We start from the raw sequence: 27,859 nt of genomic DNA, 5'->3' as shown, positions 1-27,859 counted from the left end.
GACCCAGGAGGCCCCTGCAGGGGGGCTGCGTGCGCCCTGCTCGGGGCGTGGCCCGCACAGATGCAGACACTGCAGAACCTCTGAGCGGCCAGGGCTGGGTGGGCTTCATCGCTCTCCATCAGAGGGACCAGAGGAATTGCTGGTTCCCTCGGAGCAGAACGGCCTGCCCTCCCTCCAAGAAAGGAAGCCAACGCCACAACCAGGTTTAGCAAAATTGGGATGACCATCAGCATTACTTTTATTGCAAATCAGTTAACAAAAAAAGATGAAAAAAAAATACAGCATTTTCATCGCCTACAGTTTTGCACGCAGGTAACTTTTTTAAAAAGTTTCCTTTTTCTGTAAACTACACTCTATTTTTACAAAACACAGTAAGAATCAATATCTTAGGGCATGTCTGGTCATGCCCACTAGGGATGGCACAACACTGCCCCCCGCAAGGCCGGGGAGGCTGCCTGGAGGAGGCAGCGGGAAGCCTTCCCTGGGTTTGCTCTTCGGAGCTACGGTCCAGGCGGCGGCAGGTCAGGTTGCCAGGCCTGGGTCGTGAGCAGAGCCATGTTCTGACATCCCTCGTCAGCATGACCCCCGACAGACTTGTTCATTCAGATTTTTTAAACAAAATCCACCTTTAAAAATGTATTTACAGATATTTACTTTGCCACAGGCTTATACTTGATATTGCAAGAATCTGCTCCCTCCCCGGGTACACGCCCCCCACCCCCAGACTGGGAGGGGTGGCCCTCGAGCTGGCTTCTGTGGCCCTGGGGGCACCACCTCAGCTGCTTGCACCCTTGAGCTGCGCCAGGCCTTGGGATGAGCCGTCTCTGCAAACCGAGGCCGGACACGGCCACGTTTCTCCAAAGCCTGGACAGAGGTTGCTCCGGGAAGTCTCTCGTGAAAACGGGGCCTCGAGCTGAGCCTAGGCCCAGTGCTGCCGGTCCATCGGGGTGGCCCAGGCAGTGTCTCTCTGCAGAAAAGGGTAGGATTCCTCCACGTGGCGTCCCAGGTGGGTGCCCCACAGCCACCTGACTCCTCACTCTTACACAATGCTTAAACATCCAGGCCAGGGTGGGGGCAGAGGAGCTTCTAGAAGGAACAGGAACTCACAAGACCAATCAACAACTGGGTAATACTGAACCCAAAACAAAGATTCATGATCGGTACCATGAAATGTGTTCTTGGGGACACCCCAAGAACACATCTTTAAAAGCATGTTTTCAAAAAAATCACTTAAAAAAAAGCCACCAAAATGTATAAACCACATCATTTTACATTTTACGTTCCTATTTTAGATACAAATTAATCCACATGCCAAAGGTGTTGACAAAAATTCTGTCTTATTGTTTGCGTCTAGATGCATCTCCTCGCACAAGACAGGTGATGCGTGCAGGAGGCTCGGGGCCGGGTGTGGGGTGGGGGGCATCTGGGGACCTGGCAGCAGGCCCAGGCACCCTGGCAGCTTTCTGGACGATGCTGGTTCAAGCCTCCCTCCTCCAACATCGTTTCTTTTTGGATTTTGAAGGAAAAAAAAAAAATCAATAAATAAATGGCATTTATTAATCATGAATCTTTGTTTATATTTTACAAATACGTAACAAGAGTTATCATAAGTACGAAAATCCTGGCTGAGAACTACTTCATTTTCTTGGAACAGATAAAAGCTGTTACCTGAAGCCATAGAAAACATTACGTATAAATAAAAAGGCAGTGTTTCCTTGTAAAATAAAAGTACATAAATAAATACTAAAAAAAAAAATTAAAATCCTTGTCCTTTTATTTTGTACAAAAACATGTTTCTTAAGAAAAAGCCCCCTTGGTCCGTCCCGGTGTCCATGCGGAGCATGCAGGCGGCCCCAGCAGGGCTTGGGAAAGGAAGCACAGGGTCCCGCCGGGGCGCCGGCTGTTTACTTGAGCGCCTCCGGAATGTGGGCGATGTGGGACTGCGTGCTGGTGGGCGGGCTGGAGATGCCCTCAGACCAGTCAGAGACGTGGGAATGTGGTGACGAGCTGGACCACTGGTCCGGGGACTCGGGGGACGGGGTGAGGAAGGGGTGCTCAGGCACCTGCAGCTGGTGGCTGGGGGTGTTGTCCGCCGGCGAGGAAGAATAGCTGTGCTGCGAGGGCGGGGTCAGGAACTGAGCCGTGGTCATGGGCGGGGCCAGCGTGGCGGGCAGGGCGGTGGGCAGGGCCTGGCTGTCCTGCGGCAGGATGGTGTGCACTGCCAGGCTGCTGGGGCCCAGCGGCTGCACGTCCGCCTGGCTCGGCTCCCCGCCCAGGAAGCTCCGGCCCAGGTGGCCGCCGGCGGCCGAGCTCACGCTGAGGTGCGGCTGGGGCGGCAGGCCCTGCGGCTGCTGGACGTTGGGCGGCTGCAGGTTTTGCTGCGTCTGCAGGCCAGGCTGCTGCAGCTGCAAGTTCTGCTGCTGTTGCTGCACCTGTTGCAGCGGCTGGGTCTGCACCAGGTGCGGCTGGCCGGCCAGGCGCGTGTTGGGCAGGGCCTGGTAGCTCATCATCTGCGACAGGGCGGCCGTGGTGGAGAGGCCGGCATGCAGCGGGCCCATCATTCCGTGCTGCAGGGCAGGGGCCTGCGTGCTCAGGGGGCCCGACGCCACGTTCCCTCGCAGCGGGTTGTACTGGTTTGGCACCAGGCCGTTCTGCAGCCGGGACAGCCACTCGCACTGGCCGTTCAAGCCCGCGGCCCCGCCCACGGCGAAATTCACGGCCCCGCCTCCGCCGCCAGCACCTGCGGTGCCCAGGACGGCGCTGGTGCTGGAGGCCACGGGCAGGTGGGAGAGCCGCGGCGGTCCCGCCTCAAAGGCCAGCCGGCCGCCTGCACCCAGCGCTGCCATCTCGGGCTTGGCAGCCACGCTCAGGTGGCCAACACCCAGGTGGGCGTCAGGCATGCCGGGCAAGTGGCTCAGGGGCACGGACGGGGACTGCTGGAACGGAGAGGACAGGAGGGGCGGCGAGGCCACGTCCGACAGGTAGCCGTGGGGCGACTCAAGGGAGTCCACGGGTGACAGCACGCTCGAGCTGTCCAGCAGGCAGCCCTTGCCGTCCTGGGATTTCTTCCTGCGCGCCTTGAGGTCCTTGGCCTCCTTGCCGCCACAGGCCAGGCCCTTGGTGCTGGGCTTGCGGGCCTTCTTGCCCGGCACGGCCGGCTTGAGGTTGCCCAGGTAGCCGTTGGGAGAGCAGAGCGGCGGGGACAGGGTGGGCGCACCGCCCAGGGCAGGGCCGTGCAGCTGGGGGCTGCGCACCAGGCTGTACTCATCCAGCAGCCGCACGATGTCGTGGTGCATACGCTCCTGAGCAATGTCGCGAGGCAGGCGGTCCATGTGGTCTGTGATGTCCCGGTTGGCGAAGTGGTCCAGCAGCACCTTGGCGGTCTCGTAGCTGCCCTCCCGAGCAGCCAGGAACAGGGGTGTCTCCTCCTGGGAACGGCCGGGGGGCAGGTGAGGGGGTCGCCCACACCCACGCCCCGTCACCAGAGGGACCGCGGCAGAGGGACGCTCATGTGGGCTGTCCCGTAACTCCGCCGTCAGCTGACCTTAAAATCTATCTCCTGAGACCCGACCCGCTCCAAGGCGGTCTGCAGGACTCTGTGTTCTAAATCACCGGGACTTCACATGTATGGGTGACACAGACCCCGCGGGGAATCTACAACTGTGGCCTCTCTCTTGTCTCCAGAACAGCAGAGCCAAATAGTGCAGCAATTTCAGGGGCTTGAGGATCCCTGAGGTGTGTCCTTGGCACCAGGGAGGGAGTGCCCCATCCCACATGGTCCCCAAGTGAGCCTGATGCCTTAGCTCCTTCCCGGAGCCTCGGTTTCCCCGTCTGCCACATGTCTCCGTGAGCTTCTGCATGGCCAGAGGGTGGGGAGTGTGTGGCCTGACGGTGCCTCCCTGGCTCACACAAGGCTTTGGCCTTCACACAAGGGCCTGATACCCTTCTGGCAGTCCCTGCCTCTCTGAGGCTCAGCCTCCCCAGTGGGAGGCACGGGGTCACACCTCGCCTGCAGGGGCCTCAGGGATGCCTGGGTCCAACAGCTGCTGTGTCCCCCAGGAAGGAAAGAGGGAGACCCAGGCGGGGTTAGGGAGATGTGGGCAAGGCCCGGCTGCCGAGGAGCTGGGATGCCTGCCTGCAGCCGATGAGCACCCAGAGCTCAGACTGGGTCTGTAGTCTGCTTTGGGGACATGCCACAGCAGTAGAGAGCAAGACGGGCCGAGGCTTCACGTGCAGGAAGGTGGCCGCTCACCTCTGCACCTGGGGGCCTCACGATGTGCCAAGCCCCACACCCAGCGGCACTCAAGCTCTCTCTGTACCATCTGCAGCGACCCTCCCTGCCCAGTGACTGCCAAGGACAGAAGGTGCAGTGCTGGTCATGGTGACTGAGCTAAGACGCATGCGCTTGCTGGGGAGGTGTCAGCAAGCACGTGGACGTAGGCCGAAGAGCGAGCGATGCACAGGCACTGAGCTCGGGGCTCCTCACGGGGACTTCCCAGATTGGGAAGTCAGAGCCCAGGGGTTTACGCAGGGGCTCGGTGTTGCCGTGCTCAGAAAGAGGTGGTGCTGGTGGAGGGACCTACTAGCCTCACCCCGGCCCCGGAGCCTACCTTGTTGTTCTGCATGTCTTTGTTGGCCCCGTTCTTCAGGAGCACGACGGCAGCCTCCACGTTATTCACGGCGGCGGCCCAGTGCAGGGCAGACTTGCCTGCGTGGGGAAGCAGAGGGTAGGTTGGGGCAGCCCAGGCAGCAGCAGGCCCATCCTGCGCGGGCCGGGCCACAGCCTGCCTTACCCAGGTCGTCCACGGCATTGACGTCGGCGTGCGAGTTGATCAGGTCCTCCAGCATGCCCTCGACAGCCAGGCGGGCCGCCAGGATCAGCGGCGTCGTGCCATCGTGCATACGGGCATCCAGGTCCGTGGCCCGGTTCCGGATGAGGATCTAGACGACAGGGAAGCTCTCAGGCTTGGCAGACAGGGGTCTGAGGCTGCGGGCCTCAGACCAATACCTGGGAACCGGTCCACCATACCACAAAGTCCCTCTTGGGGTCTGTGTGGCCCCAGCCAGCGTGGACGGCAGGAGGAGTGCAGGAAGGGTGGAACTCCGCCAGCCACGGCTGGAGGGGCAGGGGCCGGGGCGCTGGCTGCACCGCCCCCACAGACTCGTCCCCTCGATACCCAAGTGTGGCCTCATCTCATCCTCGCCCGGGCCTGGCTGCCATCACCACCCCAGGACACAGAGGGTTCAGTCCCTGCCCAGCCCCAGTGGGCAGAGCCACGCCTGGACCACGGACTCAGAACCGCTGAGCTATGCTGTGTCCATCCAGGACACAGAGGTGCAGGCAGTCCTTCAGATGCTGCTGCACCCCGGGTCCCAAGTGCGAAGGGTGGTCACTGTGTACTGGTGGGGGGAGGCGCTGGGCGCCAGGCGGCGTCCCGGTTGGCCTCACTCCCACGAAGTGCCCACGGGAATTTACGTGTCTGCTTGCCGGAGAGGCCGTCAGGGCAGACAGCCAGAGCCCGCCTCCAGGGGCTCGCTGGGCCCGACTTCTGCAGAACGGTGCGTCACAAATCATCACGTTAACGGCTCTGCAACAACTCCCCCAGTTCGTGCCCCACCTGGTCTGTCTACTCAGGGCAGGGCTGGCCAGGGCCCGGGAACTTGTGGCGGGGACGACAGTGCAGGGGCAATCCCCGAGACCCACCCGATGCCTGAGCTCCCAGCGAGGCCAGAGCCCCAGGTCTGCTGCAGCCCTGAAACCCGTCTCGCCGCCATAGCTACGCCTCCTGCCAAGGCTGCCGCGTGGGACCGGGAAGCCGTCTCGGGTCAGGGCCCGGACACCCCGCGCCGCCCGCCCCCCAGGTCACGCCGACCTCCTGCAGGCCCACCTCCAGCCTGCCTCCCCTGCCAGTGCCTGGCCTGGAGCTGCGGGGTCGCGGGGCAGACACCAGCGGCCCCGGGGGCAGGCGGAAGGGCACATGTGGCACAGCTGCCCACCTGGAAGACTCCCTGCGCGTCGGCAGACACGGCGGCGTGCAGCGGGGTGCGTCCCATGTTGTCCTGGATGTTGGCGTCTGCGCTGGCCTCCAGCAGGCGCTTGGCCGCGTCAGAGCGCGAGTAGCGGGCGGCCAGGTGCAGGGCGGTCTCGCCAGTGCGGTCTGTCTGGTTGTGCAGACTGGCACCCTGGTAGATGAAGTCAGAGATGACGGCCGGCGCGTCCTCCTCCTCCTCGCTGTTGCCCGTCTCCAGGCCCCCTCCGCTGCAGGAGGCGATCATGAGGGGCGTGAAGCCGTCTGTGTGGGGGGCGGCAAGGGCTCCGTCAGGAAGGCGGGCTCCTGGCAGCAGTGCCGGCTGGTGTGTCTATGGTCCCGACTTGGTGGGCAGCGTGTGGACGTGCGGCCCAGCCCGTGGCACCCCGCGCCCATGGCCGTGCCACCCGGGGCCACCAAAATCAACCTGAGCTTCCCAAGGGACAGAGCCAAGTCCAGCTTCCAACAGGCCGGCGGGCAGAGGCGACCCTGTGGCTCTGCTTCCTGACCTGCCTGAGATCTTCACTGATAACCCACCCGAGAAGAGGCCACATAAGACACGTGTGGCTGGGAAATCAGCTCCTCACATGTTTCAAGAGAAGGAATTAATTTGGTGGGCAGAGAGCCTCCCCCAGGATGGAGCTGGCTAAGAGCAGAGTCTCCCGGGATGGTCCATCCTGCTCCACGGAGGGAGCGCCTTGCCCCCCGCAGTGCTCAGATTCCAGAACACCGACCCCCCAGCCGGCTGCTGGATGGGACCCTATCCCGAGAGCCTCTGGGGGGGCGGTGCAGGTGGCCGGTGGTGCACCTACCTGGCCCTCGGACGTTGACGTCCATGCAGTCAGTGTCAGCTTCGCCCTGGGGTGGTGTGGGGGCCATGGCCGACACACGCAGGTCGGCAGCGTCCAGGTGCTGCTGGGTCCATTGCCGGTGGTCTGTCTGGTCATCCAGGTCGGGAAGAACCACCGGCTCCTCGAACTGAGGAAGGGGTGAGCAGAGGGCCCCGTCACGTGGGGCCCGGGGCAGGGGTAGGGCCGCCCGGGGAGGCGCAGGAGCCCACTGGACTCACCCGGAACTTTTTGGCCTCCAGGTCCTCGTCCCCCCACTCGTTCTGGTTGTCGTCCATGAGAGCGCCATCTGAGGCATTCTTCAGGGGCCTGGAGGCGGGGGGGTGGGGAAGCGAGACTGAGCGGGGCTCCCCCTGAGACTGCGGCTCAGGCGGCCGCCCGAGGCCCTCGCACTGTGTGAGGTGAGCCCCGTGGGTCTGCAGGGGGTGGGCCCCATCTCCCCCAAGCCCCCCAGAGGCTGTGGTGGCATGCACTAACTTGAGGCCCACGGAGTCCTCGCCGAGGGGCTCCCGCCGCTTCTTCTTGCTGGCCTCTGAGACCTTGAAGCCTTCGGGGAACCAGAGCTGTCCATGCTGCCGCCGGCGCTTCCGGGACAGCAGCACCCCACAGCCCACGAAGAAGAGCAGCACGAAGGCGGCCACGGCCACGTACATGAAGTGCAGCTGCGGGGGCGGGGGCGGCTCCACGGTCTCACCTGTGGGCGTCCGGACATCAGGCGGCAGCTACGCGGCAGGCCGGCGGCCGGGGGGCAGCGGACTGGCTCCACGGCTGGGCGCCTCCTCACCCGCTCTCCTCCATCCCACCCCCCAAAATAAGGTCATTTTCTACGCGATTAATCAGAATTGCAAACTATTGCTAAATTCTCTCCTGCACCAGCCGACTATCTGGAGACAGCTTTTACTTTTTTTCCTTTAAGGGAGAAGGATTAGCCAACTTCAAATCACTGCACTTGCATTGAGCTGTTAAGACAAAGGATTTAGGGGGATTTTCAAGATACAAACTTCAACACTTCACATGACACCGATCAATTCTTCTCTCTCTCTCTCTTTTTTAAAAAGCTGTAATGATTTTGAAATAATACCCAACAGAGAAAAATCAAGGGAATGAGTGAGGGGAGAAAAAGGCTCCCACTTTCTGGCAGATGGGTCCGTCCCCTGGGCCAGCCGCACCGACAGCTGTCACTACGGGGAGGGAGGGCGCACCAGGCAGAATCCCACAAAAGTGCTTCCTGAACTCTGGATGGCATGACACGCACCCGTGGGTGGAAAATGGCACAGAGAACAAGAACATTTGGGGGGGGTACTGGGAGACCTGCCCCCTCCCAGGTAGACTTTCCTTAGAAGCCAGCAAACTGTCCCTCAGGAAGCAGGGCTGGGGCAGGCTACTCACTCTGCACGGCCTCGATCTTATAAGGGATGTTGAGGCTCCCCAGTGAGGCAAGTGCGCCCAGGAAGGCGGCCACGTCCGTGGCGCTCTGGAAGCATTGTGAGGAGGACTGGACACACTGCCGGTTGTCGATCTCCAGGTAGACGATGGATCTGGGGGCACAGCCAGGTGAGGAGGCTCAGACCTCAGGTTTGCCCCCTGCAGCCGCCCTGTTTACCCCTCAGGCCCAGGGCATCATCCCAAGGTAGGGGGGAGGGAGGGCACTCCCAGGATGCGAGAGGTGGCCTGGGGCCGCAGGGAGCCACGCCTGCACAGAACCACCCCGGAGGTGGACAGTGCTCTCTCCAGCCCACCAAGCCTAGCACCAGCACACAGTAGAGCTGTGACACCTGAGACACCCCTCAGAGTGCCCTCCCCGCCAGCCCTGCCGCCCTCCCCCGTCCCACCGGGAGCCGCAAGCATCCTTTTCCCATTGCAGAAGAACAGAGATTTCAGGAGGCTAGTCCTTATCTGGGAGCTGACCCCAGGCGCTGGAGCACCTGCCAGGAGGTGGGGGGTGGGAGGGGGAGGGCCAGGAGCTTGGACAGGTGGGCCCCAGAAGTCCCGGTCTTGTCCGACCCTCCGTCTCTCCCACATCAAGTTGGGAGGGCCCAGGGGAGCCGGCTGGAGCCACTCACCCGCGGATGTCCATGGGGTCCAGCTCCCTGCGCCGGCGGCCCGCCAGGCCCCGCGGGAGCAGGGCGGCCTCCACCCGGTCGAGCAGGGCCCCAGGCGCCGCCCAGCCGTCCGCCGCGCGCTTGATGGGGTGTTTGCGCAGCTCCTCCTCGCGGCCGTAGTACGGGAAGATCATGGGCTGGCCATGGGCGTCGCGCTTGAACACCACGTTGGTGTGCAGCAGGCGGCTGAGCTCCCGCAGGAAGTGCAGCGAGTTGTTGCGCAGCTGCGCGGGCGGGGTCAGCACGACCAGCACCAGCGCGCCGGCCGCCAGCCGCTCGGGCACGTGCTCCGCGCAGTCCAGCCCGTCCCACTCGCACTCGGCGCTGTTGCAGCCCTGGTCGCAGTGCCCGTCGCCGAAGTGGTCCTTGCAGTACTGGTCGTACAGGGGGCTGCGACGGGCGCAGGCACGCTCAGGCCCCGGCGGCCCCGCCCCCCCGGCGGCCCCGCCCCCCCCGCGGCCCCCCCCCCCCCCCCGCCCCCCCCCCGCGCCCCCCTGCCCCCGCCTCCCCGCCTGCGCCCCCTCCCGGAGCCCCGCCCCGTGCCCAGGCCCCTCCCCGAGCCCCGCCCCACCGCCTCACTTGCACTGGCCCTCCGCGCGCTGGCAGTCGAAGCCATCGAACAGGCAGCCCACAGAGTTGCACTGGCTGTCGCAGCGGCCGTTGCTGAAGTATTTCCAGCACTGCAGCGACTGCGAGCAGTTCTGCCAGGGGTCGTTGAAGTTGAGCGAGCAGTCGCCGCCGTCCCAGCCGCACGCATGGTTGTTGCAGGCCAGGCTGCACACCTTGTTGCCCGCCTCCTCGCGGCACTCGGGCAGCTCGCACGCCTCCTCGATCTGCGGCGGCGGGATGTCGAGGCCCAGGCCGCCCCCGAAGCTGTAGTCCAGGATGTGGCACAGGAGCCCGTTGAACTTGGCGGGGCACAGGCAGCGGTAGAAAGGGCTCTCGGCCGTGGGCTCGCAGCTGCCCTGGTTGTAGCAGGGGTTCCCGCCCACGCAGGGGCTGCCGGCCGGGAACTGGCACTCGGGGCCCGTGAAGGCGCCCAGGCACAGGCAGGTGGGGCTGCGCGGGCCCGAGATGCACGTGCCTCCGTTCAGGCAGCGCCGGCTCCCACAGGCGCGTGCATCGTTCTCACACGTGGCGCCCTCGAAGCCCTGCGGGGACAGGTGGTGGCGGGGCGTCAGGGGGCCGCAGCCCGCGCCTTGGACGGCACATTCCCCCCCCACACGGAAGCCCGGGGTCGTCAGGGGTACTCCGGGAGCGGGGAGGACACACAGGGCACTGAGCCCTGGCGGGCGAGTGTCGCTGGGTTTGCCAGAACCCTGAGCAGCATGGCTCACCCACTGTAACCCCGATGCGGGCCGGGGAGAGCGGGGTGTGGCCGGTCCCCGAGACCCCTCTGAAAATAATCTTCCCCCAGAAAGCCTGGGTCTGGGGCCCAGGAGGACGAAGCCCAGCTCCAGCCACCCCCCGCCCTCTGGCCCTGGTGTGTGGTGGCAGCGAGGGGGCACTCTCCCGCCCCCAACAGGCCCCCCGCGGCAACACCTACCGCGGGGCACTTGCAGATGAACCCGCGGGCGGTGTTGGAGGCCACGGCGCAGGTGCCCCCGTTCTGGCAGGGCCTGCCTTTGCAGCCGTTGATGACCGACTCACAGCGGCGGCCTGGGGACCAGAGTGGGAGTGAGCGCTGGCCCTGCCCCGCCTGGCCCTGCCCCCGCCCGGCCCTGCCCCCGCCCTGGCGTGGCACCCACCAGTGTGGCCCGCGCGGCACTCGCAGTAGAAGTCATTGACACGCTGCACGCAGTTCTGGGTGCCACGGGCGTCACAGGGGTTGGACAGGCACTCGTTCACGTCGCCCTCACAGCGCTCGCCCACGAAGCCGGGTGGGCAGGTGCAGCTGTAGCCGCCCACCTGGTCCACGCAAGTGCCGTTGTTAAAGCACTTGGGGCCCCGGGAGACGGGGTCGATGGGGGGGCTGCAGTCGTCCACGTTGACCTCACAGTGCACGCCTGCAGAAGCCCAGGTGCCATCAGGGACCTGTGCTGGCCACACGCTGGCCCAGCTCCCTCCTGACGGCGCTCCCCCCGGCAACTGGTCGGGATGGGACCACACAGATGCTCAGGAGAGAGGACACGGCCACAGGGCTGCACCCCACACTGGCTGCCAGGTGCCTGTGGCCTGGCTGGGCTGCCTCCCTTGGCTCCTTCCCCGCTCAGCCCCACACGGCAGCGTGGAAGCCTGGACCGGGTCTAGCATGCTTGTGGCTAACGCCCGACGCGCCCACTTGTCCCTGGACCCCAGCCCTGGGCGGTGGCCAGTCCTCACCCTGTGTGCCCCGGGGACAGGAGCACTTGTAGGTGTTGGTGAGGTCGATGCAGGTGCCCCCGTTCTGGCATGGCTGCGACACACACTCGTTGATCTCCTCGGAGCAGTTCACCCCGTGGTACCCGGCCACGCACTGTGCAGGGAAACAAACAAGGGGCGGGGGCCCGTGGCTCAGTGGGAGGCGGGGATGTGGCCCTCCGCACCCTGTGTGGACCGACAGGGGATCACACAAGCTACCCTCTTGACCAGTAAAGGCTTGAGCTCCTCACACCCGGTCAACCCAGAGAGAGACCTCCACCTAGTGGACTCTGAGAAGGGCCCTAGCAAGCCAAGAGTCACTGCCCAGAGCATGGGCTAGAGCTTGTCTCGTGGAATAGAGGTGGGGGCCTCAGGGCAGGTGTCAGCTGGGCCCAGAGGGAAAGCTCTGGGGAAGGGGGCCCAGAGGGAAACCCCCCATATTTCTATGTAGTCTTCCTCTCCCACCAGGCAGACACCTCTACCAGGCAGTCTTCCCTGATCATCACAGCCCTCCCTTCCTGGGACCGCACCTGTGGGGTTCAGTCTTCCCTGCCGTGCTTGCTCGCAGCCTAGGGCCTGGCATGCGGTGACAGTCCCAGCAGACCGCCCCTCCCCCAGGACGGGCGCCCACCTCACAGGAGTAGCCACCCGGGTAGTCGGTGCAGGTGGCCCCATTCTGGCAGGGGCTGGGTGAGCACTCGTCCACCTGGTCCTCGCAGTAGCTGCCCGTGTAGCCCGCCTGGCAACGGCAATGATGGGTGTTGCCCGCGTCCATGCAGAGCCCCCCGTTCCGGCACAGGTGGGTGACGTTGATGTCTGTGGGGAGGCAGAGGGCAGGGGCATGAGGCCTGGGGCCGCAGCTGGGGAACCCGGGGGGGGTAGCGGCCGGTTACCTTGGCGCTGGGCGGCCACCTCACAGGACACGTTGGGCACGTCGCAGTAGAGGCCAGTCCAGCCGCTGTGGCACTCGCAGCGGTACCGCGTGTTGGTCTGCCAGCACCTGCCGCCGTTCTTGCAGGGCGAGGAGTCGCACCAGCGCACGAGGCTCTGGGGACGGCAGGGGGCGCCCATACTCACTCCCCACCGGCCCGGCCCCCCCGCAGGGCGCAACACACTTCTGCCAGACAGCCCTGCACCCACGGTAGGCAGCCCACCTACAGACCCGGAAGCTGAGGCCTGTGGGACCCCCCGCCCCCCCCACCCCGGCTCGGGAGCCGCCTGGGGCTGGGGCGGGGGGCTTGCTCCCTTTCTCTGGGCCCTCGGCTAATCCAGAGCCACCTTTCCTTGAAGAAAGATTTTTCTTTGGAAGTAAACTACTCTGTTGGGAGTTTCCCTAACAGGCATCTTATGTGAAAACCTTCAATAAAAATACATCTTTAGTATTTTCGCATATTTTCTATAACAAAGCTGGTTTTCCGCTGCCTTCCTCCCCTGCTTCTTGCTCTCTCTCCATAAACCTCTGGTCCCGCTCCCCACTTGCTTCCTTTGGAGGCAGCACGGCCTGGGGCCGGGCCCTGGTCTGGTAGTCGGGGGCCCCCGCGAGCCACGTGACCACGGCCACCCCACCCGCCTAGCCCCCCGCCTTCCCCAGCGGCATGGGGAAGCCGCCGTGAGCGGGGCCCAGCCGCGTGGCTGTGACGGTGCGCTGGGGGCGGGCGCCCCGCCGCCGCCTCTTGCCGGGCCCCACTGTAGCCCGCTGGCTCACCTGGCAGTTGAGGCCTGTGTAGCCCTGCGGGCAGGTGCACTTGTAGGTCCCGTAGCTGTCCTGGCAGGTGCCACCATGCAGGCAGGGCCGCGAGTCGCACTCGTTGACGTCGTGCTGACAGTAGCTGCCCGTGAAGCCCGGCGGACACAGGCAGGTGAAGGAGTTGATGCCGTCCACACAGGTGCCGCCATTAAAGCAAGAGCTGCAGGTGAGCAAGCGGCAGGGGAGACGGGTGAGCGGGGGTGGGGGCCCTGCCCGGGCAGCTCCCCCTCGACTCACACTGTGGCGGGAGGGGCCCAGCAGCCAGAACAGGCAGGGAGGAGCCTGGCTGACCTCGGGGCCGGGGGCTTCGGGCTCTCCCGCCACCCCCCACTCGCTTCCTCTGCCTTCTTCACAACACGGGCACGTGGCAGTGAACGGAAAAACGAGGACGAAACCAGAACCCGCGTGGCTAGCACGGGAGAGGACCGTGTTGGAAACAAAGGACGAGAACACTGAGTGCGGAGTTTCCTGGCAGCCCAGGCAAAAAAGGAAACAAGATGGGTCATGGAGCTGGCGCAGTGGGATAGAAGGGGGCGCACCAGATCTTCAGGAGGAACTGCCAGGGCTCCTGTTCTCACACGGGCCAGCGGACAAGCACCCTTGAGGACACAGGGCACACCGGACGGGCAGTGAGAGCCGGCCCGGTGGATGCCCCCGGCCTGCGTCCCGGGTCGCCCCGCGGCACTCGCCTCTCTGTGCAGTCGGGCGTGTTGTTCTCACAGTGGATCCCGCTGAAGCCCGCGGGGCAGGTGCAGGTGTAGCTGTCCACGCAGTCCGTGCAGTTGGCCCCGTGGCGGCATGGGTTGCTGGCGCACTCGTTGATGTCCTCCTCGCAGAAGGGCCCCCGGAAGCCAGGCAGGCAGTCGCAGAAAGCGGTGTTGACGCCGTCGGTGCAGGAACCGCCGTTGTGGCATGGGTCTGGGAGGGGACAGGCAGGCAGGCTGAGGGTGGCTGAGGGCGGGCACCACCGCTCTGCCGGGGGGCCGAAGCTGGGGGCCCACGCTCCCCCACACACCCCCAGGCCCCAGGCTCCAGGGCAGGGCGGACAGATAGGCTTAAGGACCAGCAGGGCCGGCGCCACCATCTCCCCTGCTTGCTTGGTGGCGCCAGATAAGACATTGGTTTCTCGGGTCTCAGTGTTCTCTGACCCAGGGTTGGGGGCCGAGAGCCCTGCTCCTTGGTGGGGTCTCAATAAGGACCGGTAAGGACACGTGGGTGGAGGAGCTCCCAGAACCCACTGGGAGGTGCCGGCAGTCTGGCTCTGGAGGCTTCTGGGGCCACCCAGGACCACCCTCCTCGGTCCACGTGAGGCTACCCCCCAGCACTTCCTGCAGCGTGACCCGGGCGTGCCCCCAGGCACTGCCACATCGGTCCTCCCACTGGACCTCAGCCAGCGCCCTGCCCCACGGCCGCCCAAGAAACGGCCGGTCCAGGAGCAGCTCAGAGGGGCCGAGCCGGCCGGGCCACTCACTTGGCCGGCAGTCGTCCACGTCCGTCTCGCAGTTGTGCCCCGTGTAGCCTGCGCGGCAGCGGCAGCGGTAGCCGCCGTTGGTGTTCTGGCACGAGGCCCCGTTGCGGCATGGGCTCTTCACACACTCGTTAATGTCGACCTCACAGGTCTGTCCTGGGGGGAAGGGGGGTGTGGGTTCAGCCCCCGCCGTCCAGGCCTCTCCCCCATCCTCCCAACAGCGGGGCCTCCTGTGCCCCAGGACAGTCCTCTGGGGACACCCCAGGAAGGAAGGGCTGACTCGCCACCCCCCCAACCTCGGGCCAAGCAGATGATAGAAATGCAGGGTGGGAAGGGCCCCAGCAGGCCCATTTCTGCTTCCAGAGGCCCAGCAGATGGCTCTGCTAACCGCTGGCTCATCTCCGGGCCTCCTGCCCCAGGGGACACACCCCGGCAGGGCCGCGGGACAGGAGGCCTCACCTTGCCAGCCCGTGGGGCAGATGCAGGAGAAACTCTCATAGTCCTCAGACTCTTTGCACACGCCCCCGTTTCTGCAGGGGCCGGGGGCGCACGGGGCCAGCACCACCTCGCACGTGGCTCCTAACAGGAAGGAGAACAAGTGCTGAGACCCAGGGAGCCCTGGCCCGGAGGGTCCACGCCCCACGGCATCTCCCAGTGGCTGGCCCTGTGGTGGGTGAATGGGGCTGCACTGGGACCCCAGGCAAGCTCCTGGCTGGGTCAGGACCCAAACCGGGGGCCTGAAGACAGACGAGAGAGACGCCCAGCTCCCCGACAGTCCCTGCAGGATACAGCCTGGGTCTCAACCCCTTGGGAGTGGACTGGCGGCCCCCGACCACGTCACAGGGGCCCGGCCTGCTTTCAGCCTCACACCCTCTCCTGGCCTCCAGGAGGCCTGGGAGCTCTTCCCAAGGGCTCGGTGCCACGGGCAGCCAGCGCCTGGTCATGGAGGCCACGGAAGCCACCGAGCAGAGGCTGGGCAGCAGGGAAGGAGCCCCAGCGGCACAGGACCCCGGCACGGGGAAGGGAGTCTCGCTAGGAGCGTGTCACACTGGGGTGACTTTCCTCCACGAGAGCCCAGCAGACAGCCTTCCTGTTTACAGCCGTGGGGGCCGATTCCCGGGGAAGAAAGGAAGCGCTATCTTCCCCGTGGCCCATTATCTCCCTGGCCTGCTGGGGTGATTTTCCAGAGCCTTTCTTTCTATCTGTTTCCATGGTGACCTAGGCAGGCAGGAAATTCGCCAGAGTTTCCGACAATTGTGCAGAGGGAAGCAGGAAGTGGGCAGACGGGAAGCTGGTCAGCATAGGCTGGCTCCTCCCCACCAGGCCCGCCAGCCTCTGATACTGTGTCCGAGAGGGACCCGTGTGCCCCAGCGAGGGGGCCCCTGGGCGGCTATCAGCCGGGAGCTTCCTCACCCATGCAGGAGAGAAAATCCAGGCCCCCAGCTTCGGTCCACGAAAATACCACACTGGCCATGTGGCCTCTGGCCACACTGGCCACAGCCCGCCTAACTGCCAGCACAGGCCCAGGCCCCCACCCCACCTGCCTGGCCAGTGGGGCCGCCTCTGGGCCTCCAGGCTTGGCGGCAGTCCTGAAACCGTCCCCAGTGGCAGCGCCCTCTGCCCACTCCCAGTGGGACCCAGTGGCAGGAGTGGTTGTGGACTTCTGTGTCTTAGCCCCCTGTAAATCTCCTCCACAGAGGGGACCATTTCCTGCGATCCTGCTGGCCGGGCCAACGGCGGACGCCGGGACGCCCGGGGAAACGCCTCCCGCCTCGCTCAGCCCTCACAGAGGGCTCCTTGTTCCCCGACACAAAGAAGGCCCGCCGTCAAAGGGATCCCTCAAGCCCGGCCAGCAAGGTGGGGGGGTGCCGCTTGGCCCCCAGGGGCCCATGCAGTGTGGACACCGGGCCGCGGAGCCCAACCGCCCAGGCCCAGCTCCTGGCTCTGCTGGGGAGGACCCCAGCTCCCGGGCGGGCTGGCCAGCCACACCAACTGTCTGGGACACGCTCCTAGTACAACGTCTCCCCAGCGTCCTGTGTTTGCTGCGAATCTGGCAAGGGCAGCCGTGGGGGGAGGCCCCGAGAAAGCCATGCTGTGCCACACCGCTGTCCCCCGGCAGCCCGGGGCCCGCCGGCCCGCCCTCACCTGTGTAGGGCAGCGGACAGTTGCACTTGTACCCGGCCACGTCATCGATGCACGAGCCCTGGTTCAGGCACGGGTTGGACGCACACTCGTTGATGTTGGTTTGGCAGTTGGGGCCTGGAGAGAGCGAGCCAGTGGTCGGCCAGCCCGTCACCGTGGGGCCGTGGAAGGATCCTGCCGCAGGATCCTTGTTGCCGCCCAGGCTGCAGGCAGAGCCCCGCGCCATGCCCGTCCCGGCGGCAGCTGGGGCCCACGCCGGGAGGGAGGCAGCGCGGTGGCCCCAGAGCCCCCCACCCGGCCCGCTCCTCACCACTGAAGCCCTCGCGGCAGGTGCACACGTAGCCGCTGGTCATGTCTCGGCAGGCACCGCCGTTCGCACACGGGTTGGACTCACACTCGTCGTTGTTCACGTCACAGTTGGCCCCGCTCCACCCGGGGTCACAGTCACACTTGTACCTGCAGAGCGACCACAGAGCGGCTCACGTGCGCCCGTGCTCCCCGCTCTGCCACCGTCCTGTGGTCGGACGCCACAGAGGGGCTGCTCCACGCCGGCCCTCAGAGCCCCTTAAAGCGGGGGTAACAGCACCCCCTCGCCCGAGACCAGGGTTACACCACCTCTGGGACCAGGGTCATGCAGGCCAGGGTCAGGCCACGTGCCACTCGGCCCCCACGTGGCCTTGAACAGAGAGCAAGGGCTCCCTGGCCACATCAACAGCCCACCTCCACGGGGCAGCGCTGGGCACGCAGCGGGTGTCAGACAAAGCGAGCTTCAGCTGCCCCGTGCCCTCGCCCTGCCGATGCCGCGTGTGCGCTTCTCCCTCGCTGACCGGCTCCCCAGCTCTGGGTGTTCTACACTCAAGTACTGCTGTTGGCACAGATGCCCTGGGAGACAGGCTCAGGCACACACGCGGCGCCCACATCAGACGCCCACCTGCGGCCGGGCTGTCACCCATAAACTGGGGGTCCCGAGACCCTCTCCTTGAGGCTGTGGACATGTCGGAACGGCTCACAGAACTCAGAGAAAGTGTACTTGCCGGTTAGCGGTTAATGCAAGTTGAACCTCAGAAGCAACTGAATGGGAGAAACGCACGGGACGAGGCACGGGGGGGACCAGGCCTCGCAGCGCGTCCACGTGCCCGGAGGCTCTCTCAAGCCCTGGGTGACACGGGTGAGCCTGATCAAATCTCTGGCCTTGGGGCTTAACTCAACCTCCTGCCCCCTCCCCTGCTGGGAGGCCACACGGCTGGCCCCCCAGGCGCCCATCTTTTGGTGGCCGCAGCCACCTCGTTAACGTGAACTCCGGTGGGGTCCAAACGCCCCTTTCCCCACTACGGTTCGGGAGCCAGCTCAGCAGCCAGAACAAGAAACGAGACAGGTGAGCACGTCACGGAAACGCGGGGTGCGGGGAGCCCGCACACGCGCCTCGGGTCACCGAGACCTGCACCCTGAGCCGACCGTGCCCACGCCGGGCTCTGGGGAGGAGGGCCGGGCCAACCACCTGCCGGTGGGGGGGCGCGGCTGCGGCCCGTGTGCGGCTCTGCTCCCCCCACAGCGCCCCCGCCCGCGCCTACCCGTTGAGGCTGTCCCGGCAGGCCCCGTGGATGCAGGGGTCGCTGCTGCACTCGTTGACCTCGGACAGGCACGTGGGGCCGTGGTAGCCCTCGGGGCAGCGGCACGTGAAGCTGTTGACACCGTCCTCACAGGTACCCCCGTGGTGGCAGGGGTTGCCCGCGCACTCGTCGATGTTCACGTTGCACATGCTCCCTGTGGGCGGGGGCGGGGAGCTCAGACACCCACGCCCCGGGCCCCCCAGGAGAGGACAAGCTTCGGTGAGCAGGTTCTGGCCCCCAGAGCCCCGGCTTCCCCCTCTGCTGAACGGGGGAGGACACCCGACGCCCCTCCCTGGTCCTCCTGGGCGTAAACCGGCTCAGCCAGGGCTTCCCACGCGAGCGCAGTGGCCCCGGGCACAGGGCCCGCGGCACCCCGACAGCCCAGACGGGCCTCCCCGGTGGACGGTGGTGGTGGCAGACACGGGACGTGCGCCCAGGACTCTGGCTCTGACCAGGGACAGAGGCTCGAGGGTGCCCATCCCAGCGCTGGCCAGAGCCCCGGGTCCCCCGCGCTCTCCGCCGCAGTCGGCCGCCGCCGGCAGCACCCTGCTCTCCGCTGCCCGAGCTGGCCCGCCAGGCTCACCCGTGTAGCCGGGCTCGCACGCACACTCGTAGCCGTCGATCTTGTCCAGGCACGTGCCCGAGTCGCAGGGGCTGCTGACGCAGTCGTCCAGGTTCGTCTCACAGTTGGGTCCTGGCGGTGGGCAGCGCTGCGGTCAGCCCCCGCCCCCCGCGTGCCCCGCCCCGCACCCCCCCCCCGCGCCCCAGGCACCTGTGGTCCCCTTGAGGCAGGAGCAGAGATAGGCGTTGTCGCGGTCCTGGCAGGTGCCGCCGTGCCGGCAGGGCTGGCTGTGGCACTCGTTGATGTTGCTCTCGCAGTGGTGGCCCGTGTAGCCCGGCCGGCACAGGCAGGTGAAGGTGGCCACCCCGTCCTTGCACACCCCGTAGTGGCAGGGATCGGGGTCGCACTCGTCGATGTCCACCTCGCAGTGCGGCCCCGTGTAGCCTGCAGGGCGGGGCCCGGGCGTCAGGGCGGCTGCTCCCGGAAGGCCACCAGGCGGACCTGGCACGCTCATGCTCCCGAAGGGGAGGACTGGAGCGTGCCGTTCCTCACGGGCGGCCCCCCGCCCCTTCCCCGGGCCCCACACCTTCTGTGCACACGCAGGTGTAGGTGTTGGGCCCGTCCAGGCACTTGGCGCCGTTCTTGCAGGGCGTGCTTGCACACTCGTCCACGTCATACTGACATAGATGTCCGGTGAAGCCTGGGGCCGGGGGAGGGCTGCCATCAGATGCAGTGGGTGCCGGGGGCCCCCGGCTGAGCCCCAGCTGGACCAAGCAGGGACTTCCTGGGATGGGCTCCCCAAAGCCTGCTGCGGCCAGAGCTCAGGACACCTCCCATCTCTCTTCTTGCCCCCTTTCAGCTCCTGCCCCTCCAAGAGGAGCCCTTTCCCCGACTGACCCCGGCCGCTACGGCTACAACCGTGTCGGGCTGTGAATGAGGTCCCCAGTGTCTGCGATGGCCGATCTATACCCTGCAGGCCCAGGCTCTGACCTGCAAACGCCTCCCGGGGCCCGGTGCCCCCGGACCTGCACATCCCGCCCGCCCCAAGCTCCTCAGGCCCTCCTGATGGTCACGTCCACTGTGGGCCACGTCCACTGTCCATGACGGGTCACGCCTGCTGCGGGGGGCGCAGGCCAGGCCGACTCCCTCCCAGCTGCGAGCCCTCCGAGCGCCGGGCTGGCACCTCTTGCCCACCTACGCCCCTCGGGGGTCTGGGGAGTACACTGCTGCGCCCAGGGCACTCGTCCCCAGGGAACCGCAGCACCCAGGAGGATTTCTGGGCCCCGAGTGCCCCTTGCCCCCCCAGCAAGGCGGGGGGCCAGCACCCCCTGCCCAGCCTGGCCCAGTCGTTCCTGAGGTGAAGTCCCTGCAGGCCCGCCCCTGGGGCCCCTGTAGGGAGAGGCTTGTGCAGGACGAAGCCCAGGGCCCCCAGCGGAGCGTCAGGGCTCCTGGGCCAGTGCCCCCGGGGAGGGCGGGCTCGGCGGCAGCCCTGAGGGGGCGGGCCTCACCCGTGGAGCACTCGCACAGAAACTCGTTGATTTTGTCCAGGCAGCGGCCGTTCTGGAGACAGGGGCTACTGGCACACTCGTCCGTGTTGACCTCACAGTGCACGCCCTCGTAGCCTGGGGGTGGGGATGGTGAGGGGGCACGGGGCCCATGAACAGCCTCGGCCGGCCCACCACAGCTGGGGGCTCTGCGCAGAGAGAAGGCCCCCGGCTCCTGCTGCCCGCGGAGCCGACCACCCAGCACCCCCCCGCGTGCCCTCCCGCGGCTTGCCTGGCACCCCGGGGCCCACCCTCCCACCCAGCCCTGGTGCTGCTCTGTGGGCTAGTGCCCCGGGGGCTGGCCCGGGCGGCTGTGGAGGCCGGGGGCGCTGCAGGGCCCACCCAGACGGGCCAGAGGCTGGCGCCACGTACCGGGCATGCAGATGCACTGGAACTCCCCGATCTGGTCCAGGCAGGTGGCCTCATTCTGACACGGGTTTGAGATGCACTCATTGACGTCGATCTCGCAGCGGGGGCCGGTGTAGCCTTGTAGACACTGGCACTCGAAGGAGCCCAGCGTGTTGATGCACTTGCCCGCGTGCTCACAGGGGTTGGCACCTGGGGGCGGGGCAGGGGGCACGCAGCTCCAGTGAGAGGCTGCTTCAGGCACCCTGATCTCGGACCGTCGTGGGGCAGGCCCGCCTCCCCCACCAGACCGGGACGCTCGTCCAGCAGCCTCCCCCGCTGCCGGCCACCCCGACGCACCCAGCGAGCACTCGTCCACGTCCTGGCTGCAGGCCGGCCCCGTGTACCCCGAGGGGCAGGTGCAGATGGCTTTGCCGTTCACGGGGTTGGTGTCGCAGTTGGAACCCTCGTTGCAAGGGTTGCTGATGCAGGCGTCGTTCAGGTGGCAGAGCAGGCCTGGGCGGGACGGCGGCGGTCAGCGGGGCACCCGCCCCAGCCTGGGGACGGCAGGCCTCCCGCGGCCACGCTGCCCAGCGGCCCCGGCAGGCCCACGACGCCTGGGTGGCTCCGGCAGGCTCGTCAGCAGCGGGCCTGCCCCCCTGCGCCCCGGCCCTCCTCCCTCCAGCCGCCACAGCCGCGCGTCCGGGGCACGGTGCGCCCCGGCCCTGCTGGCGCTCACCCGTGCGGCCGTGGGGACACTCGCAGTAGAAGGAGGCCACGCGGTCGTGGCAGGTGGCGCCGTGGAAGCAGGCGGCGCTGGCACAGTCGTCGATGTTCTCGCTGCAGTCCTCGCCCGTCCAGCCGTTGACGCACACGCAGTTATAGCCCCCGTGGCTGTTGTGGCAGGTGCCGCCATTCTGGCAGGCGTTGGGCATGAGCTGGCACTCGTCCACGTCCTCGGTGCAGTACTGACCTGCGGGGGGCGGGGGCCGAGGCCGTCGGGCTGGGCGAATGCCGCCAGGGCCCTGGACCGCGAGGCGCGGGGTCCGCCTCCCCCGGGAGGCCTCCGCCCGCCGCCAGCCCGAGCCTCTGCTCTGCTGCGGGCACAGGGGCTCGGCGGGGGGTGGGGCACACGCTCGTCCGCCATCCCCAGATGCGAGCCCCAGGCTGGGCCCAAACCCAGGGAGCCCGACTGCGGCAGACGGTGCGGCCGCTGGGGTGGGGGCCTCAGAACCCGGCCACACATCCCCCGAGCTAGACCGGGCTGGCAGCCCCCTCCCCCCAAGCCGGTCCCGGCGTGCACCTGTCCACTCTGGGGGACAGCGGCAGTTGTAGGTGTTTACGCCGTCCACGCAAGCACCTCCGTTCTTGCAGTTGTTGCCGGGACAGTCATCCACGTTCTCCTCGCAGTTCTGGCCGGTGAAGCCTGCGGCGGGAGGAGCCGGGAGCCCGGTCAGGCCCTGGCCACAGGGTCGGGCGGCGTGGGCCTGCTCCGGCGTCTCCCTGGCGGGACCCACATGCCCTGCTCTGGGTGGGGTGCTGCCCCTCCGTGGCCTGTGGGGGGGTGCCCACCGCCCTGGGGCCCTTGGGGTCCAGGCCCTGTCCCCTGCTCTCCCTGCTCCCCGTGTGACCAGGCCCCCCACTCCAGAGCCCGCAGGTGACACGTTCCTCTCGTGAATCGCTTGGCCCAGGGCCGGCTAAATAGACAGGGACTTGGGAACTCTGGAGGTGCTCCTGGAAACATCCTTCTGTAGCCGAGCTCCCTGTGGCTGCCTCCAGGCCGGCACCACGCGGGGGCTCCCAGGGCGCCCAGTGGGGCCGAAGCACGTGCCCCATCTTAGGGGACTGCCCTGGGGCTGGGGGGGCTCCGGGCAGGGGACTTCAGGAGGCAGTGCACACACGTGGCCCTCAGCTTCCCAGGAACAGAGGTGTGGTTCCCCAACGTGGGGCCAACCTCCGCCACATGGCCTCCACGCCAGTCAGACATTAACCCGCTCAAGTCCCGCTCATTCAATCATCAACCAAGAAAGGTGCGCTGGGCAGGAGCCCAAACCTGCAGCCGGTTACTAATTAATGCCCCTCCCGGGATGCCTTTGAACTCCTCTCTTGCCCTTGGAGAGCCAGTCTCCTCCCTCGGGGCCCTCCACCCCACCCGTGCTGTGGGGGGCAAAAGCAGGAGGCCTGGAAGAGCCAAAGTGCGAAGTGGACAGTGTTTTGGAGGGAGCACCCCTGATGGGAGCCCAGAGCCCGAGCTGTGACTCCCACGTGTGCTAGAGTGGACCTCAAGCACGGCTTCTCCCCGTGTCTTGGAGGATCTCCTATGGTGCAGTGGGGCACACGAGCTCCAGGCATGGGGTATCCTCCGGCGGGTCCCCCACACCCCGCATCCTCTGGCCCTCGCTGTAGCCCCAGGGGGGCAGTCCCCTCTTGAGCCACACGGCTGGATGGGAGGTCCCAGGCCCAAGGTCACCGGGCCAGCAAAAACGCATCTGAACCCAGAACCCAGGGGTGGGCCTGGCAACTGGGCGTAGCTCTCAGCTCCCAGGGAGAGCTGAACAGCCAGCAGCACTGGGCGGTCAGGTGGCAAGGGAAACACCCAGCGCAGCCCAGAAAATGCACGTGCCTGGCGTCTGCACGCAAAGGCGGATGGCGTGGTGACGAGGCCCAGGGCTATGTGGCCGGCAGGCAGGCCACTTCCCCTTTGCAGGGGCCGCGCAGTATGACGGCTGGGGCAGTCCTCCCAGTACCCCCGCACTCCCAACACCCAAACCCCGCGACCCCACCTCTTGGCTCCTCCTCCTCCCCTGCCCCAAGCCCACCTAACTGCCAAGGCACGTAGCTGACACACTAAGAGGTTGGCAAGCCTCCTATCAGGATTATTTTTAGATCGTCAGCAGCAAAACGGACTCAAAAGCTGTGATGCGAAGACCAGCCCGTGCGACAGGGCTAGCGGCCGTGGCTGGCTGCCCCTCGCCATCCCCCACACCCACGGGAGACAAGCCAGCGGGGGGTAGTGACGTGCCCCAGCGAAACGGGAGGCCCAGGGCGACGCAAGCAAGTGTCCCAGCCAGGCTGTGGTGAGTTTCACAACTGGCACAAGGTTTCCAGGGAATTCAAGAAGGGAGGGCTCACGCCCACCACCCAAGGAGGCGCCGAGCAGGGCGAAGGGCCCATGAGGGCAGGACCCCCAGGGAGGGCACATCTGTCCAGCCCGATTCACCCAGGGCCGCATCTCACCCACGAGCCTGCCCTGGGGGCTGCAGGGACCCCGGGTCCCTGGTACAGGGGGCGGGGGGGTGGAAGTGTTGGGGGTCACAGCAGACCCCACCCCCAGGCAGAAGTGGGATGGCCAGGGACCCCGATTCAAGCCGCTGCCGACCAGTACCCTTTCCAGACCTGCCCCGGTTCCCGCAGCCCTGGGTCCCCCTCGGGGCCTGCCAGCGGCAGCGGGGAAACCAGCGGGACGGTACCTGGCAGGCAGGCGCACTCGTGGGTGGTGTCCCCCGTGGGGCGGCAGGTGCCCCCGTTCTGGCAGGGGGAGGGGCTGCAGGGCACGTAGGGCAGCTCGCAGTGGGGGCCGGTGTGGGTGGTGCGGCAGGTGCAGCGGTAGGAGCCGACCTCGTTGTGGCAGGTGCCCCCGTTTTGGCAGAGCCTGGGGTTCTGGCTGCACTCATTCACGTCCTGCCTGCAGGTGGGGCCGTGGAAGCCGTGCGGGCAGCCGCAGATGTACGAAGCCTCGAAGGGCAGGCACTGGCCGCCATTGGCACAGGGGTTGGAGGCGCACGGGTCGGCCTGCTGGCACGTCTTCCCTGGTGGACGAGGGGCAGTGAGCAGGTCACGCGGGCCTTCTGGCTGCCCGCGGCCAGGCCTCCTCCAGGCCCTGGGGGGGCGGCTTCCAGGCACCGTGGAGGAGCCAGCCTGGCACGGACCTACCAGCATCCTCTCTTTAGTCCCCAGGACCCACGGCAGGACACGGCCATCTGTCTGTGGACAGGGACCGAGGTTCCCAGGACGCACGGCTGGCGGGTGGGGGGAGGGGCGGCCTTGAGACCTGATCCAGCGTGACCCCTCCAGAGCCCCACGCAGCATCAGAGCCCCCGACGGAGGCTGGCCCACCCCCGAGCACAGGACGAGACACAGGACCCCCTTCCTCACGGGGGCAGGGAGGAGTGGGGGCCCTGGAGCAGGGCAGCCACAACCGGACAACTTCGGGGCTGGGAAGGGGCGTGGGGACTCTAGCGTAGGAGTCACCGACCCCAGCGACCTGAAGGAAGCTCTGGAGCCCCTCCCGGCTCCACAGACCGACCGGGCATCTGCCCTGCTCGTCACGGCACGTGGGCAGCCGGGGCAGGGCCAGCGTCTCAGGGTCCTCGGGGCCGCCACCCGCCGCCCTCTCTCACCTGACCAGCCCGGGGGGCAGCGGCACTTGTACTCGGTGAGCGTGAGCAGGTCACAGGTGCCCCCGTTGCGACAGGGGGTGGAGAGGCAGGCGTTGTCTTGGGGCGTCAGGCAGAGGGGCCCGGAGAAGCCCAGGCGGCAGGTGCAGATGTAGTCCACCAGGCCTCCGCGGTCCACCACGTGGCACGTCCCGGCGTTCTTGCAGGGGGCGCTGAGGCAGGGGCTGGGTGCCTGGCATCGCTGGCCCACGAAGGCCCCGCTGCAGCTGCCGCAAACACAGCAGAGTGGTTACTTGAGCCAGCGCCCCGGCCAACCGCCCCCATCACCCAGCATGGGCGGCTGTGGGGGCCGCGGCTGCCCCCAGGGAGCGCGGCGGCTGTCGGGCCCCACTCTGGGCGGGCGCAGGGCCGGGCCGGGTCAGGGGCTCCTCGGGGGCAGCTGAATGATCTGGGTCCGGGGGGGAGGCTGCACAAGAGCACGCGGGTGCCAAACACCACTGACCTGCACACTTTAAAGTGGTTAGCTTTACATTCAATGAATTTCACCTCAATAAAAAAAAAAGATTCTGTTAACTGGGGCAACGGGCTGGAGACGAGAACGCATAGCGAGGCCCGGCCTGGGTTTCAAAACCCTCGCGAGCGTCTGCATGAGTGCCTGGGCGAGCCAGCAGGAAGGGGCCGCGAGGCGGGCCCCAGCCATTCCCCGCGAAGGAGCGCTCTGACGCTTTTCTGTTCTGGGGGCGCACGGCTTTTCTGCTTTCACTACGGACACAATCGTGAACGTACAGAGGGCCAAGACGCAGCAGATTGTCTCCCATTTCCTTTCCGATGTGGATTCTTTCTGCTGGAGGTCTTACCTGACGGGAATACCACTGGGACACGGTTGGCGCCCCATCCCGCCCCGCCACACTCAGCGCCCAGACATGGTTTTCCCTTTCAGGATCAAGTCTTCACAATGTCCAGACGACGTGAGCCGGGAGCAGACCCACCCATTTCACGGCAAGAGAAATCAAGGTGCGCGGAAGAGCATCCTTCCTGAGCTCTCGGTGAGCCAGCCCGGGGCTGGGGAGCTGGGGGTGAAGGCTGCCATGTCCGCCAGGTCTGTGCCCTGCCCCAGAACATGCTGCTCGGACTCCAACAGGAGTGAACGAACTGGGAGGGGGGCATCTTATGGATTCTTTGCAGGGACGGGGCTCCGTGCAGGCCACCCCCACCCCAGGGCCCCCCTTGGCCACCTGTTGGCCCAGCTTCTGGAGCCTGGGCCATAAATTGCCCACTGAGGTCACCCTGTGGCCTCGTACTCGAGGGAGAGCTCAGTAAAGGCTCTGGGACCGGCCAGGCATTGTTCTTCCCAGGGGCGAAGGCTCTGAGGCATAACGTGCCCCTGGCCCGCCTCTGGCCAGCAGCGGCCTGGGAAGGCAGCCGGGACGCCACACCCACAGCTCTGGGCACCGGGTTGGCAGGGCCTCCACCCTCCAGCAGAGGCGGGTACTGGCGGGGAAGCTCAGGTCCCCGGATGAAGAGAGGGCTCTCCTGAGCATGGAAACAGCCCATCTTCCAGAGCCCAGCCAAGAGGGGCTGCCCCCTGCCGGTCCTCACTGCGTCCCCTCCTGCCTGCCCCTGGGACTAGAACCAGACCCGCATGGGTGGGGTGGCGGTTTGGGGGCCGAGGTCTCGGAGTCTCCGCATTTCTCAGCAGTGGGCTGCTCCCCAGTCTGTCCCCAAGGCCTGGGACGCGTCTGTCTCCCTGCAGGTTTTTATCTGCGGTGGCAGCTTGGGGAAGGCGACAAGGACGACACAAAATGGCCCCCTGGCCCACCATCTGTTGTCAGAAGCCAACAGTCCCAAACCAACTGGCTTTAAGAAAACCAGTCGCCCGGGGCGGGGCGGGGCGGGGGAGGTAACTCAGGCCGGAGTCAGGCTCCTGCCCCGCCTGGTGGGGAAGCAGGCCACGGGGCCGGTGGCTCTGGCATGGGGGACTCCCGCACGACCTCGCTCCAGGACTCCGGGGAGTTACCGACCGTGGGCTCCGGCTCCGGCCTGAGTGGCACTGGGAGCCCGGAGTGGAGCGGCGGGGGATGGGTGTGGGGGGACAGGCCGCACCTCCCCCAACCTATCAATGCCCTCCATTGTCAGGCAGGACCTAGCCACCGCGCCACTTGGAGAAAAGGCTCTTTTTTCTTTCCCAGCCACTGATGGAGCGGGAGGGTGGTGGGTCCTGGGTAGAGGGCGCTTGCCTTGTCTACATCCCCCCCCCAAGCCCTGCTGGCTTGAGGGGAGGGAAGTCTTCGGGGTCCTGGGGGGCGTCCTTGGGTCCCCCCGCCCCTAGACAGATCCCTAACTTGTCCGGATGTTGGGCATCCCCAGATGGACTGGAAGGCTCTGCCTGGATACACACCCCAAACCCTCCAGCCACGGGACAGTGTCCCTGTGAACAGCCCCCCTGCTATGGCTCAGGAGAGGGGACCCCCGTGGGAAGACCGTGGGACAACCCACCTGGATGGGTGGCATCCTAGCCAATGAGGCTGGGTTATGCCAGGCCAGCGAGGGAAAATACGCCAATAAATCAGGCGTCACTAGCAGGGACAAAGGCCGGCCGGGGAGCAGGTGCGCCTGTGGCTGGGGACGCGGGCAGCAGCTGATCCCAGCCGGGCGCGGCGGGCCGCCAACCAGGGCGGGTGGGGCAGGGGCCCAGGGAGGCTCCATCGTGGGGGGGGGGGGGGGG

General features: G+C 66.5%; 1 protein-coding gene across 2 annotated transcripts in view; it reads right to left on the bottom strand.

Annotated features, from left to right (window-relative positions):
* Nucleotides 1–200: 200 nt before the first annotated feature.
* NOTCH1 (notch receptor 1) overlaps nucleotides 201–27,859 on the bottom strand; it is a 43,511-nt gene continuing 15,852 nt past the window's right edge. Inside the window, exons 3-34 of one of the 2 annotated variants that reach the window (XM_035015435.1) lie at nucleotides 25,138–25,400; nucleotides 24,208–24,546; nucleotides 22,041–22,163; nucleotides 21,477–21,710; nucleotides 21,098–21,253; nucleotides 20,765–20,950; nucleotides 20,357–20,470; nucleotides 19,435–19,548; nucleotides 19,059–19,292; nucleotides 18,870–18,980; nucleotides 18,248–18,440; nucleotides 16,987–17,132; nucleotides 16,680–16,793; nucleotides 14,994–15,113; nucleotides 14,538–14,690; nucleotides 13,756–13,984; nucleotides 13,025–13,226; nucleotides 12,213–12,366; nucleotides 11,951–12,135; nucleotides 11,302–11,434; nucleotides 10,728–10,985; nucleotides 10,526–10,638; nucleotides 9,559–10,130; nucleotides 8,941–9,369; nucleotides 8,267–8,415; nucleotides 7,355–7,571; nucleotides 7,099–7,186; nucleotides 6,842–7,007; nucleotides 5,998–6,293; nucleotides 4,794–4,941; nucleotides 4,611–4,708; nucleotides 201–3,428 (exon numbers count right to left, since the gene is read on the bottom strand). In XM_035015435.1, the coding sequence (XP_034871326.1) occupies nucleotides 1,905–3,428; nucleotides 4,611–4,708; nucleotides 4,794–4,941; nucleotides 5,998–6,293; nucleotides 6,842–7,007; nucleotides 7,099–7,186; nucleotides 7,355–7,571; nucleotides 8,267–8,415; nucleotides 8,941–9,369; nucleotides 9,559–10,130; nucleotides 10,526–10,638; nucleotides 10,728–10,985; nucleotides 11,302–11,434; nucleotides 11,951–12,135; nucleotides 12,213–12,366; nucleotides 13,025–13,226; nucleotides 13,756–13,984; nucleotides 14,538–14,690; nucleotides 14,994–15,113; nucleotides 16,680–16,793; nucleotides 16,987–17,132; nucleotides 18,248–18,440; nucleotides 18,870–18,980; nucleotides 19,059–19,292; nucleotides 19,435–19,548; nucleotides 20,357–20,470; nucleotides 20,765–20,950; nucleotides 21,098–21,253; nucleotides 21,477–21,710; nucleotides 22,041–22,163; nucleotides 24,208–24,546; nucleotides 25,138–25,400 (7,561 nt within the window). In that variant the 3' untranslated portion in view covers nucleotides 201–1,904. The remainder of the gene's footprint in view (nucleotides 3,429–4,610; nucleotides 4,709–4,793; nucleotides 4,942–5,997; nucleotides 6,294–6,841; nucleotides 7,008–7,098; nucleotides 7,187–7,354; nucleotides 7,572–8,266; nucleotides 8,416–8,940; nucleotides 9,370–9,558; nucleotides 10,131–10,525; nucleotides 10,639–10,727; nucleotides 10,986–11,301; nucleotides 11,435–11,950; nucleotides 12,136–12,212; nucleotides 12,367–13,024; nucleotides 13,227–13,755; nucleotides 13,985–14,537; nucleotides 14,691–14,993; nucleotides 15,114–16,679; nucleotides 16,794–16,986; nucleotides 17,133–18,247; nucleotides 18,441–18,869; nucleotides 18,981–19,058; nucleotides 19,293–19,434; nucleotides 19,549–20,356; nucleotides 20,471–20,764; nucleotides 20,951–21,097; nucleotides 21,254–21,476; nucleotides 21,711–22,040; nucleotides 22,164–24,207; nucleotides 24,547–25,137; nucleotides 25,401–27,859) is intronic. The other variant, XM_035015436.1, reaches the window with a different exon arrangement.

This window comes from Mirounga leonina, unplaced genomic scaffold, assembly GCF_011800145.1.
Source record: "Mirounga leonina isolate KUSES-001 unplaced genomic scaffold, KU_Mleo_1.0 Mir_170, whole genome shotgun sequence".
Taxonomy (NCBI): domain Eukaryota; kingdom Metazoa; phylum Chordata; class Mammalia; order Carnivora; family Phocidae; genus Mirounga; species Mirounga leonina.
The sequence above is the reverse complement of the archived record's forward strand: the minus strand, read 5'-3'. Positions and strand labels throughout refer to the sequence as shown.